Genomic DNA, 15,578 nt, shown 5'->3' with positions numbered 1-15,578 from the left:
GTTTTTTTCATTTTTGTCTGCTTCCTGTGCACCAACAGTTGAGACTACACATTTGTAGTTTATTATTTATCACCACTTATTCATTCTGAGATAAATCACACGCAGAAATAATGACGACGGTGTTTGTGATTCTGTGACTGACTCTGTTTTCTGTCTCAGCAGAACGATGAAACGCACTTCAGGTCTGTTTTTGCTCCTTCTGTCGACGTGCTCGGCTCACACCTATGGTGAGTATCATGTGACTATCTGTGAAATCTGTAATGAATCACTGAAGTCGCCCTCCACTCAAACGTGTTTTTCTGATCATTATGTGACTCGGATGTTTGAGCTTCACTGTGCAGAGTTTGACACCAGAAGGCTGTTTTCACATTCATCTGCTGATGAATCAAAGTTTCCTAAAATCTCACTTTAAGATGTGAACGTACAAGCAGGATTTTGTGACATAGCACCATAACATGGTCTACACTCCAAAAGTTTCAGCAGGATTTTTCTGTATTGAGTGAAAACTCACAATGCTCCAATTTGAGGGGGTGTTTACGTGAATTTTCCTTGTTGAGAACTCACTTTTCCAGTTGTCTCGACAGCACCTGAATACAAGGTTACATTTATCATGTCGATGAGGTGTATTATGCTCAGTTTCTTAAGGTTCTTTTTTCGGTTAGGCAAGGAGGCCTCGAGGTCAAAGGTCTAGGGACGGTTAGGCCTGGGAGCCAAGTGTGCAGAGTACTGGCTCCAGGCTAAAAGTAACATGGAATGAGGCTCCTTTCAAAAAAAGACATATTTGTGGGGTTTTGTGATTGATCACAGCAGGTGAGAAGTTGCTTTACTGACAAATGTATTGATGCCTGTACCAATGTAAGAGACTTGTATGAGCTGTAAGATAGAGAGATTCGCATTGATCCTGAATCCTCTCCCAGGCAGACCATGGTGCCCGGTGGATGCTGAACTTTGTTGTAATAAATTGATTCTTATGCAACTAAGTCGGTGTCAGCGGAGGTTTCTTCATCGTCTGCACATCATTGCTACTTAAGAAACAACTACATTGACACTAACACAAAACTCCAAATGAATCATAATGTTGCTCCATAAGTTCTTGATGTGTAAAAAAGCAACTGTTGGCTAGCAAGTTCACCAGATAAACGTAAAAGGTGATGATATGTCAAAAATGTGTCCACTGCTTGTTTATGCTGCCCCCAGGTGGCCAAAAATATGCTGCTGCAAATTTGGTAAGTGTGAACATTTTTTATTTTACATTTTTTGTGTTTTTTAATTTTCTCACTGACAGAAAATGTGGCCTTGCGTGGAAGAGCGACCCAGTCAGACCGTCTCGCGGACTTGTATGGATTTGCTCATAATGCCATTGATGGAAACCGTGAGTCTAACTATGGAGCCGGATCATGCACCAGCACTGAGGAACAGACCAATCCCTGGTGGAGAGTGGACCTGCTGGAGTCCTACACCGTCACCTCCGTCATCATCACCAACAGAGGAGACGGTTCTGCAGAGAAGCTCGATGGGGCAGAGATTCACATCGGCAACTCTTTACAAGACAACGGTGCCGCAAACCCAGTGTGAGCGAACTTAAATACGTGTTTAACATCATCTTATGATCTATTAGCTATTAGATAATGGACTAATCAATACTGAACATGTAGCATGTGCTGCATAAAATACTGCCTCTGCTCTTTCAGGTAAATTAAGTTTTGGAAATTTCTTATTTTCATCGATGGATGTCGTCAAAAATATGTGCGCACATGCTGGGAACGGATGTGCGGACGAGTCAGCCAGCTTAGAAAATTGAATTAAGAGCATCCAGCTGATAGAGCAGGCGGGAAAACAAATTCACGCTCCCTTTTTCTGTCTTTCAGGGCTGGTGTTATTTCTCACATCCCAGCAGGCAGATCATTAAAAATGACTTTTACCAGCCTGACCCAGGGCCGTTATGTGACTGTGGTCCTGCCTGGTTTACAAAGACTCCTCACGCTCTGTGAAGTGGAGGTCTACGGATACCGTGCTCCAACTGGTGAGAACTGAATATGTAGGTGAAGCAAAACATATTTGAGTGTGGGGGTTGCCTACGCTTCGATATCTGTACAGCTGCAGTCACACTAGAATTTGAACTGTGACAGATGCATGCACATCCTGTTACTGAGCCATCTCGCCTTTACAAAGTCTGTCTGAGAGACATTTGTCTTAATTCGAAAAGCCCGGACGCACCAAACCGACATCAAAGAACTGGCAAAGACGCGGGCTGCTCACCGTGCTGAATCACCTGCAAAAGCTGATGAGGGCCGACGCAGCGGGACTAGCCGCCGTGACTTGGGCGACAGATGCAGACAGTTGTTAACTTGGGTTTCGGGTCATACGCAGATTGGAGTCGCTTTGTTCTGCAGAGGGAAGAAGGAAAAGTCTCAGTGCTGGTGTTTAAACTGTGTTTTGTTTGCAGGAGAGAATTTGGCGCTCCAAGGAAAAGCCTCTCAGTCGTCGCTGTATTCTACGGGAATCGCATATTTAGCCATTGACGGGAATCGTGCCAGCGTCTGGGGCCATGGTTCTTGTACCCACACAAAGGCAGACCTTAACCCCTGGTGGCGACTGGACCTGGGCAAAACCCACAAAGTCTTTTCTGTTAACATAACCAACACTATCGATTCTGTCCCGCAACGACTTAATGGAGCCGAGATCCGCATCGGAGATTCTCTTGAAAACAATGGCAACAACAATCCCAGGTAGCTTAATGTTCATTAACGAAAAAAAACGATTAAGACTAAAAGTTTGTTTGAACAACATTTATTTATTATTTAGTGCCCATGGCTTTTTTTTTTAGATGATCATTCAATAAGTTACTCATTTTTAACCCTTGCAGGTGTGCTGTGATCTCTAGCATCCCTGGAGGCTTCACCCACACCTTCCAGTGTAACGGGATGGACGGTCGCTACGTTAACGTGGTCATTCCTGGCAGGAGCGAGTACCTGACTCTGTGTGAGGTGGAGGTGTACGGCTCCAGACTGGACTAGGTCACACAGCTGTAAATCCATTTCACACAGGAGAGTTTCAGCTGATGCTCTTGTGCAGACTCGTGTCAATCATAGCTGAAAGACACCCCCTTTATTGCTCTTTAGTACCTAATAATAAAATAATTTTCCTTTTACTGTATGTCTGTGTGAGTCAGTATGAAGCCTTCCTGATACTCTGCTGCTTGTTTTTGTTCAGAGGATAACCAGAGACTTTTCCTCATGAGGCAAATCTGTGTTTGGCAAACCCTCGAAGATTTAATAGCAGCTGTGGATGTCAGCCATTATTTTCTGACTAGTTACAGTTCCAAACTTATATACCCATAATGTAATTTTGACTTGTAGCAATGCTATTAAAAGATTTTAATTTGTTGCTCACTAGTCAAAATGTGAGTTTTTATTCTTCTTAAATTTTAATATCTTTAATAACAACTACTCAACTTTCATCTGACTCAATTCTAGATATATATACAACTCAATTTTAACGTGTTACAATTTTAAGTAGTCATATTCATAATGTAATTTTGATCAATTGCAATTCAGAATTTAGCCACAAGCAGTGATTCCAGGGTCCAAGCCAACATGAACGTTTAAAACTTATTTAAACGTTGATTTAGACTCCATGTGGAATGAATACAAAGACGGACAATGAAAAAAATATGGTAGTCTTTGTTTTTTAAATTATTTTATTCTTTTTTTTATGACATAATAATTATCTGCAAACTTGTTCGGTACAAGAAAAGTTCATTGTTAACAACAGCTTTACAAAATAAAATATGATCCGAACAAATACGAAAGCACAAAGTTCATACAAAATCATTTCTATCATTTATTTCTATGTTTATATGTTAGTACAGGGTAGCAACGCACAAGTCAACTTTACATCATAAAATAAAACAAATATATGATAAATCAGAGGCAAAAAAAAAAACAATCAACAAAAGAAAAATAAAAGGATAAATTAATAACAGTATCAGTAATGGTGACAATAATGACAACAAGTACCGCATATATATGAATAGTCAGTAAAACATTTGATACAGCTGAAAAATAATAGTAGCAGTACTACTGAAACAGCACTTTATGGCACTATGAACAAACAGGTACCGCCCAAGCCCTCTCAGTTACCAATTTATTCGGTACATAAAGCTTAAACCAAAACCATCGAATACAACCGTCCTGAAACACGTCCTCCCTTCATGAAGAAAATCCAGTCTGGAGCCGACCTAATCCAGTCTGGAGCCGAACACCTCCACCTCACACAGGATCAGGCTCAGGGTTTTTCCAGGAATGACCACGTTAACGTAGCGGCCGTCCATCCCGTAACACTGGAAGGTTTCTGTGAAACCTGGAGGGATTCTTGAGATCACGGCACACCTAGCAGAAAGAGAAAACACTTTCACTCACTGAATCAGCAGTTTAATTCATATTCAAAGAAGGATTTTTCGTTTTCATTTTGAGCTGTAAAGGTACTTTTTTGATGAATATAAGTTACTGTTATGTTATAATCAGCACAGATGCTGTTCCAAACAAACCCAGTGACAGACGTCCTCTAATGACACACTCTCTGATATTGTAGTATTTTGGTTAATGGACCGTGAACTACCTGGGATTGTTGTTGCCGTTGTTTTCAGGAGAATCTCCGATTCGTATCTCAGCTCCAACAAGCTGTAAGTTGGCGTTTATGTAGTTGGTTATGTTAACAGAAAATACTTTGTGGGTTTTTCCCAGGTCCAGTCGCCACCAGGGGTTTAACTGGCTGGTCGTGTGACTGCAGGAAGCCCGGCTCCAGACGGTGGCACGATCGCCATCAATGGCGTTATTGGCAATGCCGATAGAATGCAGTGACGACTGAGTAGCTTTTCCTTGGAGCGCCAGATTCTGTCCTGCAAACACAACACATTTACAAACATGGGCACGGATATTTGGTTTTCCTTTAAGCTCTCTGCAGAACAGAGTGGCCTCGATCTGTTCGTCTTTTGAAACTGAAATTCACAGCTGCTTGCGTGTTGTTAAGAGGAAAGGTTGTGAAAAGCTGTGAGGATGCCGTTTTTTTCTGTGGATAAAGACACATGTAGTTCAAATACCACTTTGGAAAAGAGAGCTCTATCGCTTACAGGAGAGCATGCATTTTCTTTGAAGTGCCCTTCAAACTCTCGTGTGACGTACCACCTGGAAAATCATCACATTGTCTGGCTTGACCCACACAATCAGTTCTTACCAGTCGGGGCCCGATACCCAAAGACTTCCACTTCGCAGAGTGTGAGGACTCTTTTTAAACCAGGAAGAACCACAGTCACATACCGGCCCTCCACAAGGCGAGTGAACGTCATTTTTAAAGACCTTCCAACTGGGATATGACCAATAACACCAGCCCTAAAAGAGGGAGGAGAAACAATACCAACACTCAGCCGAAGTGCAAAAATACGCCATCATTAGGACATAATGCAAATGAAATAATCATTCCGATGTGTCCGATGGGTCCAGTTTAGACTTTTCAAAGGTGTAATGTTGTTTGTGGAGCGCTAATGCGTCTGATATCACACAAACTGTTGTGTTTGTATTTTTGCTTCGCGTGGGGCCGCTTTTGCAAAATGACAGTAGGCCAGGAGCCATTCGCAGCAGCCCCATACATGTTTCTAGGATTTTAAGACCTTTCTTGGATTTTAGGACGTCAGAATATAAAAGTAAAAGCTAAAAAAGTATTGAAACCAAATTACGGTCACCAAGAGGTGGGCCACATGGCCTGAAACATCGCCTTTAACGCTGCGTTTAATAAGCCTAAATGTTCACTCACACTGGGTTTTTGGCACCGTTGTCTTCCAAAGAGTTGCCGATGTGAACCTCTGCCCCGTCGAGCCTTTCTGCACAGCAGTCTCCTCTGTTGGTGATGATGATGGAGGTGACGATGTAGGACTCCAGCAGGTCCACTCTCCACCAGGGGTTGGTCTGTTCAATAGTCCGAGTGCAAGATCCACCCGAGAAGTTAGAATCACGGTTTCCATCAATAGCGCTGTCGGCAGCCCCGAAAGCGTGCACAAGGCGGCTCGACTGGGTCGCCTTTCCACGCAAGGCTACATTTTCTGTGGATGAGACAGTTGAAATACACACTAAAATGTATGATACAAAAACACAAATCACCAAACAGTACTTAATGTTACAGTGCTTAAGTACTTTGGGGAGTATCTGCACTTTACTTGTGTTTTTATATTTCTGAAGGACACAGGAGGGAAGGAAAACTGGATTTGTTCTTAAAATCCTTTAAGTTATTAGAAATACCTTTTTTTACTTAAAGAATAATGTACTCTCCATTTCTAAGGTGGTGCATGTTACGAGAAACAAACGAGAAACAAACTTAATGGTACTTTTACTTTCAATAGTTGAGTGCATTTAATATCTGACTTTAGTTGATTAAATATAAGATACTTTAAGACCTTTATTTAATTTGTTAGGTGTCTTAAACCTCTACCAAAGTCAATCGCTTCAAAGAAATCTGTATGTTTTTCTCAGTTACTGCGTCCACCGCTGACTCCGCCTTCTGGTGTGAGGAACTGCAGACATGTCTCCTTTGTTTCTTTCTAAAATACTCTAGCGTACGTAAGAACTGCACTCTTCGGATAACTTGGAGGTAATTTGTGTCTGAACCTTATAACCAGCAAATTATAATCCAGCAGCGTTCTCAGCTGAAGACGTCCGGCGGCGTATCACAGTGATGTGAAGATGACTTTTCCTGCCACAGCTATGCAGAGGACACTCAACTATTTTGTCTTTGTTGACTCACAGAGCAAAGACTGTCTAGTTTTTGCTCTGTGAGTCTTGCAAACATCTGTCAGTAGATGTCTGCATACTAGGGCTGCAACTAACAACTATTTTGATGGTCAGATAATCTCATCAATTATTGAAACGAATTATCATCTATTGAGATTGCAAATTCGCGATTACTCAACAGTTTTTATTTAATTGTGAGCTTTTAAATCTATATAAAATGTATTTTATGCATGTGCTACCTGACAAGACCAATACTTAATTTGAAAATACGTTTTATAAAATAGACACAAGGATAGAAAGCAAACTTACGATAGGTGTAAGCCGAGCACGTCCCCAGAAGGAGCAAAAACAGACCTGAAGTGTGTTTCATCGTTCTGGTTGAGACAGAAAACATCACAAACACCGACTTCGTTATTACGGCGTGAGATTTATCTCAGACCTACAAAAACATTTGATGCAGAAATTAGACATCTAAAGTGCATCAAAATCAAATAACTTTTCAAAGATGAATAACTGGTGATACATACAAAACTATTATACATAACTATAATGAAATGATAGTTACAATCATTTGTTTTCTTGACATTTTTTCCTTTTCTTTTTGTAATTTTGAAGTGATTTACCCTCTTTCACTCTCTTTATGTTAAGGATGTCACCTTTTACTAATTTTACTGCAAATTGCACGACATTTCCTGCAAAGTTAAACATTGCCCTTTTTCCATGTTTTCAGAGGAAATTGAAAACAATTTGTTTAAAAGGTTTAAATGCTTGCAAAAGGTGTCTGAATGCTGCACAAGTAAACTGATATCAATCCAGGTTTCAAAGGGTTAAATAACGTACCTTGACTTGCAAAATGGACTCAGGTGAAGACGAGGAGCTGCTGTTTCTGTTGAGCTGATGAATATGACTCGATGTGGACCACGCAGAGATATTTATGTGCACATCTTATCACGGCACATGTTGGTTATTGATGATTTACCACACATGACGTGTTGTTGTGCTCGGATGAAGATAAGACTGGTTTCAGGAATCGAGCAGATCTGGGGTCAGCAGCTTTTTTCCTCGTGCTTATTATCATATTTATATACATAAATGAAAAGTGAAGGTCTTAAAACTAGTCGACTCTGCTTTCAGGTTGTGACATTATCGCAGCTGCGTGAATATGAACTTTTGTTCTGAGTTTTGCTTTTTCAGGTTTTCTTTTGTTTTGAAAAGCACGTGTGCTCGTTATTTACTGTCAGTTCCCGAATATATACAGTTGTACTTCCTGGTGAGATCCACAGAGATAAAACTCGTAAAATTAGAGATAGCTGTGGACTAAATAAGGATCCACTTCCGGCTTTGATTTGATAATGTTTGCACTTCTGCATTCTCAGGATTGTAATTTTGATGCCGAAAACAAACAACGAAGAGTGAAAGCTCATAATGCCAATTTATATGATCTCTGAATCATATTTAAGATTTCCAAAAATGAACTAACTGGCTGGTGAGTTTCATTATATTGCTGTTAGATTCAAGATACTTTTTTAAAAATTTTTTATCAGTAACAGGAAATGCATGCATTTTGTCAATTTCTTTCATTTAAGTACATGAACTTTAAAGTCAGCTGTTGTGCAGCCGTATGGAAAATGAGGCAGAGGCGAGAAAATCCTATTTTGTGGCTTCACACTCAGATCAGCATTCTCCGTATATTGTATGAAAGGACCACAGATGTTTTTGAAGAGTGAATGTCTTCCATTAATTACAGTAATAATGATAATAATCTTAATTTTGCACCTGACATACATAAAATGCAAATCAAAGTGCTTTACATGTTAGAGGGCTCAAAACTAAAACCTAAGTATACTCTGGAAATAAGCTGCAAACAGGCCAGAGATGGAAACAAATAAAACAGATATCAGTATAAAAGACATAATAAACAACAAAAGTAAAAGCAGTAAAAGTGCATCAAAAGGATTAAACAAGTTTAAAAGAAATAAGAACCACAATATGTGATAAAAATAAATAAATAGAGGGTGGAATTAATAAAAGCACAGAAATGTAGGTGAACTTCTTCAGAGGTAGAGTTACGGACAATTCTTTATATTACAAGTTTTCTTCTAAAGGATTGAGATAAATAGAAATACAGGTTATTGGGTTTTGAGAATTTTAGATCATTTTGAAATGCATGCTAAATTTATTACATTTGAAATGCTTTGGCTGCCTCTCTACTACATGACTTTATTCAGTAAATCATTTTTCACAAATCAGAGGAACACCTCGTCTGTGGCGTGTGGAGCTGCAGCTGTCGGCACTTTGAAAACCAGCTTCAGCTTAACGACCTTCATTTCTATTTTACAGTCTTTCAGACTTTGGCTCGACTTTTCGTGGCTTTTATTTGACAAACTTGCAAAGTGCTTTTTTGTAGCCGTGTGTTTTGTTTCTTTTGTGAGGTTCGGGGGCTAAAATGTTGCAGTTTTGAGTAAATGTCATTGTGCTGTCTCTTTGACCCGCCAAAAGACTGCAGATGCAAATTAGCTTAAAGCTATAATCAGGTATAATGTGACAAATGTTTACATCTAGGTTTTAATATAAACATAAATGAATTAATATCTATAAAAATATATATATATTTAAATATGATGTGTCTCAGGCCAAAGGCCTCTTGGCTGACAGACAGACGGAGTGCAGTCCTCTTGCTATATATAGTATATAAAGTTGAGTTGCGCATTAAACTGGACTGATAATAACATGTAGGGTGACCTTAAGTGCCGTGTGCAAACATACCTCTACATGGCCGCATAAGTAAGCTATTCAAATAATAACGATTGGCAGATTCAGTTATTTATACATTATGTTTGGTTCAGATTGTCTCACTCAAAAAGTTCAAAAACCACACATTGTGACTCACAAGAATGTCCGTACACTTAAAACACCACCATTAATACAGCTAACCAGCCAGCGTGTTTTAACAGAACATACTTTTAGCGTTTTAGATCACCTTGCTGTGATGGATAAGCGCTGCATCGTGATTTGGCGTTTACATGGCTGCAGTGCACAAGGATTCATGGGTAACAGTTAGCCTATCATTATTATTGTGTGCTACTGTTATCTTTGCTAATAATATGATAGATAGAAAAATATCAGGTGTAAAAACAGAATAAAGAACTTGGTAAATGTACGTCCAACATGCTCTCCAGAGCTTCTTTGATCTCCCTCCAAAACTGTTTCATTTGATCACCTTCCCAAAAACAATGAAAAAAAAGTCCCTTTCTCCTGCTCATACCAAATACACAAATTCAGTGATCACTACTGTTAAACAAACGTTTGCTTTTTGAATTACTAAGCCTTTTTTAATGAATTTTTTTAATGGCTTCTGAAGAAAATTCTCTGGTGATCCTTTTTGGATGATGAAGTTATTGGTGTCCGGTGGACGCATGTACAGCAGTCTGCTGTAAGACGACTCTGAAATCTTAATATGTTCAAATGTAAGCACCAAAAACCAACAGTGTATAATGTCACCACAGGAGGGTGCCGGCACAGACACTACAGTCAATGTAACATTATTTTATTGATGAGAACAGAAGAGCAACATAGATCTTTTTTAAGATGACATTACGGCATTCGCTGAGTGTACATTGCAGCGATGTAAACATGCACTTTTATATGTGTTAACACTTTATAGACTCCTTTTTGTTTGGAAAAAACGTGCCATGTGTACTCTTGTCACTTCTCTAATAACTGTAGTTGTACTTCCTGGTGAGATAAACACAGAGACACAACAGTAAAATAATATAATAGTAATGTTGCTGATACATGGTCAGGAGGATCATATAAAGCTGGATTTGCTGGTTTGATTAGATAATGTGTGTATTTGTATTCTCAGGACTGTAAAAGTTATACTGAAACAAAGAATGAACAGAGGAAATAAAGGGTCATTAATAATATAAAAAAAATTAGAGATGACTTGAACATGTGTTTGATACCTGTACACACTTACTGATGACTGACAATGCTGAATGTATTTTTAAGAACTTATTGATTTTAATGTATTTTAATGTATGCAAAATGTAAACAATGGAAAGCAAGACAGACACTGCTATTTTACTTTGCTCAGCCCCAACTTTAGTACTGTGGGAAAAAACGTGTCGGCACGAGTACGCATCAGTGATTCAACCAGTCGCGAGCAGCTCCATTGAACAAGAACACATTGATTGGCTGTCACAGCTGTCAATCATGGCAGAATTATGGCTTTTTTTTTTATAGAATTCATTAATGTAATAAAACCGAACGTATCATAAAAACAAACTCTTGAACAAACATCAGGGTGATGAGTACGACCTTCAGTGACAGAAACCGTCTTTAGGAAAGATTTATTTGGCGTGTACTGTGAGTTTTTAGTTTTCTGTCCCATTTACTGACATGGAGAGGCGGGCTTTATGACCTATACTGCAGTCAGACACCAGGGGGCGATCGAGATTGAAAAGCTGCACTTTGGGGAAGCTGTCATGATGTCCATCTTTATATACAGCCTATAGTTCAGACCCACAGTGGACTCAAAATGATGTTAGATTCAGGCAGACACGTTGGTCTCCAGTGATTTGTTGGGGAAAATTAAATTTTCTCCTGATGGAAATCAGTTCGAGTGAATGCATTGTCAGACTGAGGGTAGAAACAGAGTGAAACAACAATTCTGTCAGATATCAGGTCAGAAAAGTTGATTGATTGGACAAAATTTGCGAGGTCATGTAGAATTCACAGGAACTGGATGAATTTGCATTAATTGTTGCCACGGCAACATGGCTACATCCTGCAGGGGCTAACAAAAGCATCAGCTGAGAATCTGCATTGTAAAATGTCTCAGACCTAATCCAGTCTAGAGCCGTACACCTCCACCTCACACAGGCTCAGATACTCGGCTCTTCCAGGAATGATGATGTTTACGTAGCGACCGTTCATCCCGTTACACGCGAAGTTTTCGGTGAAAGCTGGAGGGATTCTTGAGATGACGGCACACCTAGCAGAAAAAGGAAATGCTGTAACTCACTGAGTGATTAGTTGAATACATAGATACTCTAAAGGTACTCAATTATTTGATATAAATAACTGATTAATACCAAACCATATCCATTAATCAAAAACTTTTAGCTGTAGTCGTATTTTAATTGATGGACTGTAAACTACCTGGGATTGCTGTTTCCGTTGTTTTCAGAAGAATCTCCAATTCGGATCTCAGCTCCAACAAGCTGTAAGTTAGAATCTCTGTAGTTGGTTATGCTAACAGAAAATATTTTGTGGGTTTTGCCCAGGTCCAGTCGCCACCAAGGGTTGAAGTCCTGGTTTGTGTAAGTACATGAGCCCTGGCTCCAGAAGGTGGCCCGATTCCCATCTATGGCGTTATACGCTATGCCATGTGGATACACCGATGACTGTGTAGCTTTTCCATATAACGCCAGATTCTCTCCTGCAACAGCACACAATTTACAGACATCAGCACTGATATTTAGTTTTGAAGAGTTACGGTTAGAGTTTTGACAACATTGTTGCCCTTTTCAGTAGTAAGAAGAAAGGACAGAAAAGGTGAAGAGGTCATGGAAAGTTGTGAAGATGTTTATTTGGATCAGCACTGAGAAACTTGAGGGAGGCGCCAGCAGCAAATAGTAGTAAATGTGTAAACCTTTTTTTTTGCGCAGAGATCACGCTTTAGGGCCACAGCTAAGTCGCTTCTTTATGCCGCCTTTGCATTTTTACACAGACCCAAATGACAGCGGCATCATGTTGCTCACGTGTGTGATTTTTAGACAGCATACAGGCATCGCAGAAGCAAAAGAGGCATGATGGGCGTGTTGTGACACAACGGCGTCGTCCTCTAATGTGTCATATAAGATACACACTGGCAGCGCTTTATAAGCAGTAACATGCCAACAATGACCATGTACAGTTTCATCCTCTGCTCGGAGGGTAAGAAAACCCCAAATCTCATTGTTTTATGAATCTTCAGACATTTCCAGCTGGTGCTCTTTTTTTGCATCAGCCACTGACTGCTGAATCTCTCAAATCTCCAGCAGCAGGTTGCACACATAATACGTCGTCAAAATGTCACAACTGTCCTGCACATTGTCCCGTCCGGCTGGCTGTCCCTTTTAGACAAAACCACTATCACTGCTTAAAAATCAAAGACGATCATACCTTTTATACAGAATGTCGAGGTGGCATAACAGTGCATTATTCCCATGTTGACCAGGCGGCGTAAAAGACGATTATGTTGTATGTTCATTTCCACAGTGTGGATTTTTCAGTTTTGCAAATCTTACATTTTAAGAAACTGTGTCTTCTTTAAATTCATCAGTTGGCCTGTGATTCATTTTTAAGAAGTTTGTTTGTTATCAAAATAAACGAGTTGGCTGATGAGTCTCATTTAGCTCAAATAGATACAACCTTGCAAAGCAGAGATTTATCAGATCTATCAGGAGGTGCTTTCATTTTGCCTCTTTTCTTCATTCAGATCAGTGCAGTGCTGCATCACCTTGAAAATCATATCTTGTGTTGCTTCACTTTCATATTCAGTTCTCACCAGTAGGAGCACGGTACCCATAGACTTCCACTTCACAGAGTGTAAGAGTCCTGTTTGGACCTGGAAGAACCACGGTCACATATCGTCCCTCCATAAGGCTGGTAAAAGTCATTTTTAGAGATCTGCCCAACGGGATATGAGAAATTACGCCAGCCCTGAAAGAGAATGAGAAAATAGTTCATGAGTTTGTTTTAGAACTGCAGAACTTGAAGGTATTTAGCAATACGAATTCAGAAATGATGCCAACAAATAACCCTCCAAAACAAGGGTGGTGAAGGGATGATGTATTTTTGTAGGCCGACCAGGAAGTTAGCATCACACTGGTTCCCTCATCAAAAACCTTGTGGGATTTTGGAACGGGATTTTCGATTATCGCCAAAAATAAGCTCTGTGACGAGCACAAGTGCTGATACATGTGATAAATATCACTTTTGTGTGTTTCGATGCGTAAATGAATTCACCAGAAGCAAAAAGATGTTATACACAGACTACATCATGGTTGCGCGACTTAAACGTCACCACCCCAAATCGTTCACGTTGTGATGTGATTTAGCGTACACAACCGTAAAGTATTTTAAACATACAAGTTTGAGTGTGACTGTTGCTGTAAAACTGTAAAGGCTGTAAGTGGGTTGAATGAGTTTCTGTGTCCGGTGTGATGACGTCTGACGTCCGCGACAAACACTGTAGTCCCATTGAGCCACTAGGTAGCAACCGGCTTTTTTAAGACGCATAAAACCTTAAAAGTTAAAAAATTTAGTTTATATTGATGTTTGTTATGTTGCAGAACAAAACCTCTAAATATCTGTAACTATCGTTAATCACAGACTTTATTTGAGGCATTTTACCGAAAACCCATTTTTAAGAAAAACAGAGACATTGAGACGAAGGAATTGGAAAAACAAAAATGCTAACAGACTTCTGCATTTTAGGACTCATTACATCACTTCACCACTCTATTGATTATATTATGAGCTCCGTCGCTGGCTTATGTCCGATAAGCAATTTTGTGGGGAGCCCTGTGTTTAATAAGTCATTTAGTTCACTCACACTGGGTTTGCGACTCCGTTGCCTTCCAAAGAGTTGCCGATGTGAATCTCTGCCCCGTCGAGTCTGTCTGCACAGCAGTCTCCTCTGTTGGTGATAATGATGGACGTGATGATGTAGGACTCCAGCAGATCCACTCTCCACCAGGGCTCGGTCCGTTTAAACGTGTGGGTGCATGATCCGGCCCCGAAGTCAGAGTTTCGATTTCCGTCAATAGCATTATACGCAATTCCAGCCATGTTCCCAAAATGGTCTGACTGAGTTGCTTTACCACGTAAGGCCACATTTTCTATGAATGAGAAAGTTGAAATACACATTGAAATGTTTGATGTAAAAATAATGGTAAATTGTCAAGCTTGCAGTAACATTTTTATGGCACTTGGGGGCAGCAGAAACAAGCTGTGAACACAACTTTGACATATCATCATCTTTGAAGTTGATCTGACAAACTTGTAAACAGTTGCTTTGATACATAACTATCATTCTTTTTGAAAGCAACAGAAATTCTTTAGAAACCAAACCTGTAAACAAACCCTCCAGACATGTTGAAGACATCTTTGAATAATTATTTGTGTCCAATCCCCAGACTTTGATGTTTGGTTGAATTTAGTTTTTGATGATGATTGATTAAAAGTCAGTGCCAGCATCAATTTGACGTAGAATACCGGCAACAAATGACTTTGATATTTTAGTGGTGCCAGCAGGAATATGGCTTTGACACAAAAATGTTAAATTAAGTATTTTTTATTTAAAATGTTTTACTGTTGGACACAAGATGTCTCCTATTTCACTAAAGAGTCCATTCTCAGTGTCTGGGAACTGTAGGCTTTAAATTTGCATATCCAACTTGTGTCAGAGTGTGTACTGGACTATGATTGGCTATGATTGGAAATATGATGTCATAAAATCCTGCTCGTACGTTCATGTCTTCATATAAGATTCATCTCCCTCTTCAGCAGACGAATGTGAAAGCAGCCTTTTAGTGTCAAACTCTGCACAAACATAAATCTGCACAGTGACGTTTAAATATTCAAGTTAAGTTACAATAAATAAAAAGAAAACACTGTTTGAATGCAGGCGTCTTTGGATTATAAAAAAAAGAAAAAAGAAATTCACAGATAACGATCGTACTTACGATAGGTGTAAGCCGAGCACGTCGACAGAAGGAGCAAAAACAGACCTGAAGTGTGTTTCAT

At 39.6% G+C, this 15,578-nt stretch overlaps 3 protein-coding genes across 3 annotated transcripts; 1 reads left to right on the top strand and 2 right to left on the bottom strand.

Annotated features, from left to right (window-relative positions):
• The first annotated feature begins 162 nt into the window (after window positions 1-162).
• On the top strand, window positions 163-3,090 carry LOC121945203. Its single transcript, XM_042489265.1, has 5 exons — window positions 163-227; window positions 1,286-1,571; window positions 1,869-2,023; window positions 2,447-2,729; window positions 2,867-3,090. The coding sequence occupies exons 1-5, from the start codon at window positions 167-169 to the stop codon at window positions 3,015-3,017; spliced, it is 936 nt and encodes a 311-aa protein (XP_042345199.1). The 5' UTR covers window positions 163-166; the 3' UTR covers window positions 3,018-3,090.
• Window positions 3,091-4,240: 1,150 nt separating this feature from the next.
• LOC121945205 (fucolectin-4-like) lies at window positions 4,241-7,152 on the bottom strand. The gene is made up of 5 exons (XM_042489267.1): window positions 7,092-7,152; window positions 5,812-6,097; window positions 5,236-5,390; window positions 4,621-4,900; window positions 4,241-4,391 (listed from the first exon to the last, which is right to left on the bottom strand). The coding sequence occupies exons 1-5, from the start codon at window positions 7,150-7,152 to the stop codon at window positions 4,241-4,243; spliced, it is 933 nt and encodes a 310-aa protein (XP_042345201.1).
• Window positions 7,153-11,627: 4,475 nt separating this feature from the next.
• LOC121945204 lies at window positions 11,628-15,578 on the bottom strand. Its single transcript, XM_042489266.1, has 5 exons — window positions 15,518-15,578; window positions 14,386-14,671; window positions 13,336-13,490; window positions 11,946-12,225; window positions 11,628-11,778 (listed from the first exon to the last, which is right to left on the bottom strand). The coding sequence occupies exons 1-5, from the start codon at window positions 15,576-15,578 to the stop codon at window positions 11,628-11,630; spliced, it is 933 nt and encodes a 310-aa protein (XP_042345200.1).

Source organism: Plectropomus leopardus, chromosome 7 (assembly GCF_008729295.1).
Source record: "Plectropomus leopardus isolate mb chromosome 7, YSFRI_Pleo_2.0, whole genome shotgun sequence".
In the NCBI taxonomy this organism is placed as follows: Eukaryota; Metazoa; Chordata; class Actinopteri; order Perciformes; family Serranidae; genus Plectropomus; species Plectropomus leopardus.
The sequence above is the reverse complement of the archived record's forward strand: the minus strand, read 5'-3'. Positions and strand labels throughout refer to the sequence as shown.

What these genes read in the sequence shown, in the direction of transcription:
- LOC121945203 (XM_042489265.1), top strand. Translation starts at nt 167, where the DNA reads ATGAAACGCACTTCAGGTCTGTTTTTGCTCCTTCTGTCGACGTGCTCG. An exon ending in CGGATACCGTGCTCCAACTG is followed by an intron (nt 2,024 to 2,446) that starts GTGAGAACTGAA and finishes TTTTGTTTGCAG; the next exon opens with GAGAGAATTTGGCGCTCCAA. An exon ending in AATGGCAACAACAATCCCAG is followed by an intron (nt 2,730 to 2,866) that starts GTAGCTTAATGT and finishes TAACCCTTGCAG; the next exon opens with GTGTGCTGTGATCTCTAGCA.
- LOC121945205 (XM_042489267.1), bottom strand. Translation starts at nt 7,152, where the DNA reads ATGAAACACACTTCAGGTCTGTTTTTGCTCCTTCTGGGGACGTGCTCG. An exon ending in GTGCTCGGCTTACACCTATC is followed by an intron (nt 6,098 to 7,091) that starts GTAAGTTTGCTT and finishes TCTCATCCACAG; the next exon opens with AAAATGTAGCCTTGCGTGGA. An exon ending in AACGGTGCCAAAAACCCAGT is followed by an intron (nt 5,391 to 5,811) that starts GTGAGTGAACAT and finishes TCCCTCTTTTAG; the next exon opens with GGCTGGTGTTATTGGTCATA.
- LOC121945204 (XM_042489266.1), bottom strand. Translation starts at nt 15,578, where the DNA reads ATGAAACACACTTCAGGTCTGTTTTTGCTCCTTCTGTCGACGTGCTCG. An exon ending in GTGCTCGGCTTACACCTATC is followed by an intron (nt 14,672 to 15,517) that starts GTAAGTACGATC and finishes TCTCATTCATAG; the next exon opens with AAAATGTGGCCTTACGTGGT. An exon ending in AACGGAGTCGCAAACCCAGT is followed by an intron (nt 13,491 to 14,385) that starts GTGAGTGAACTA and finishes ATTCTCTTTCAG; the next exon opens with GGCTGGCGTAATTTCTCATA.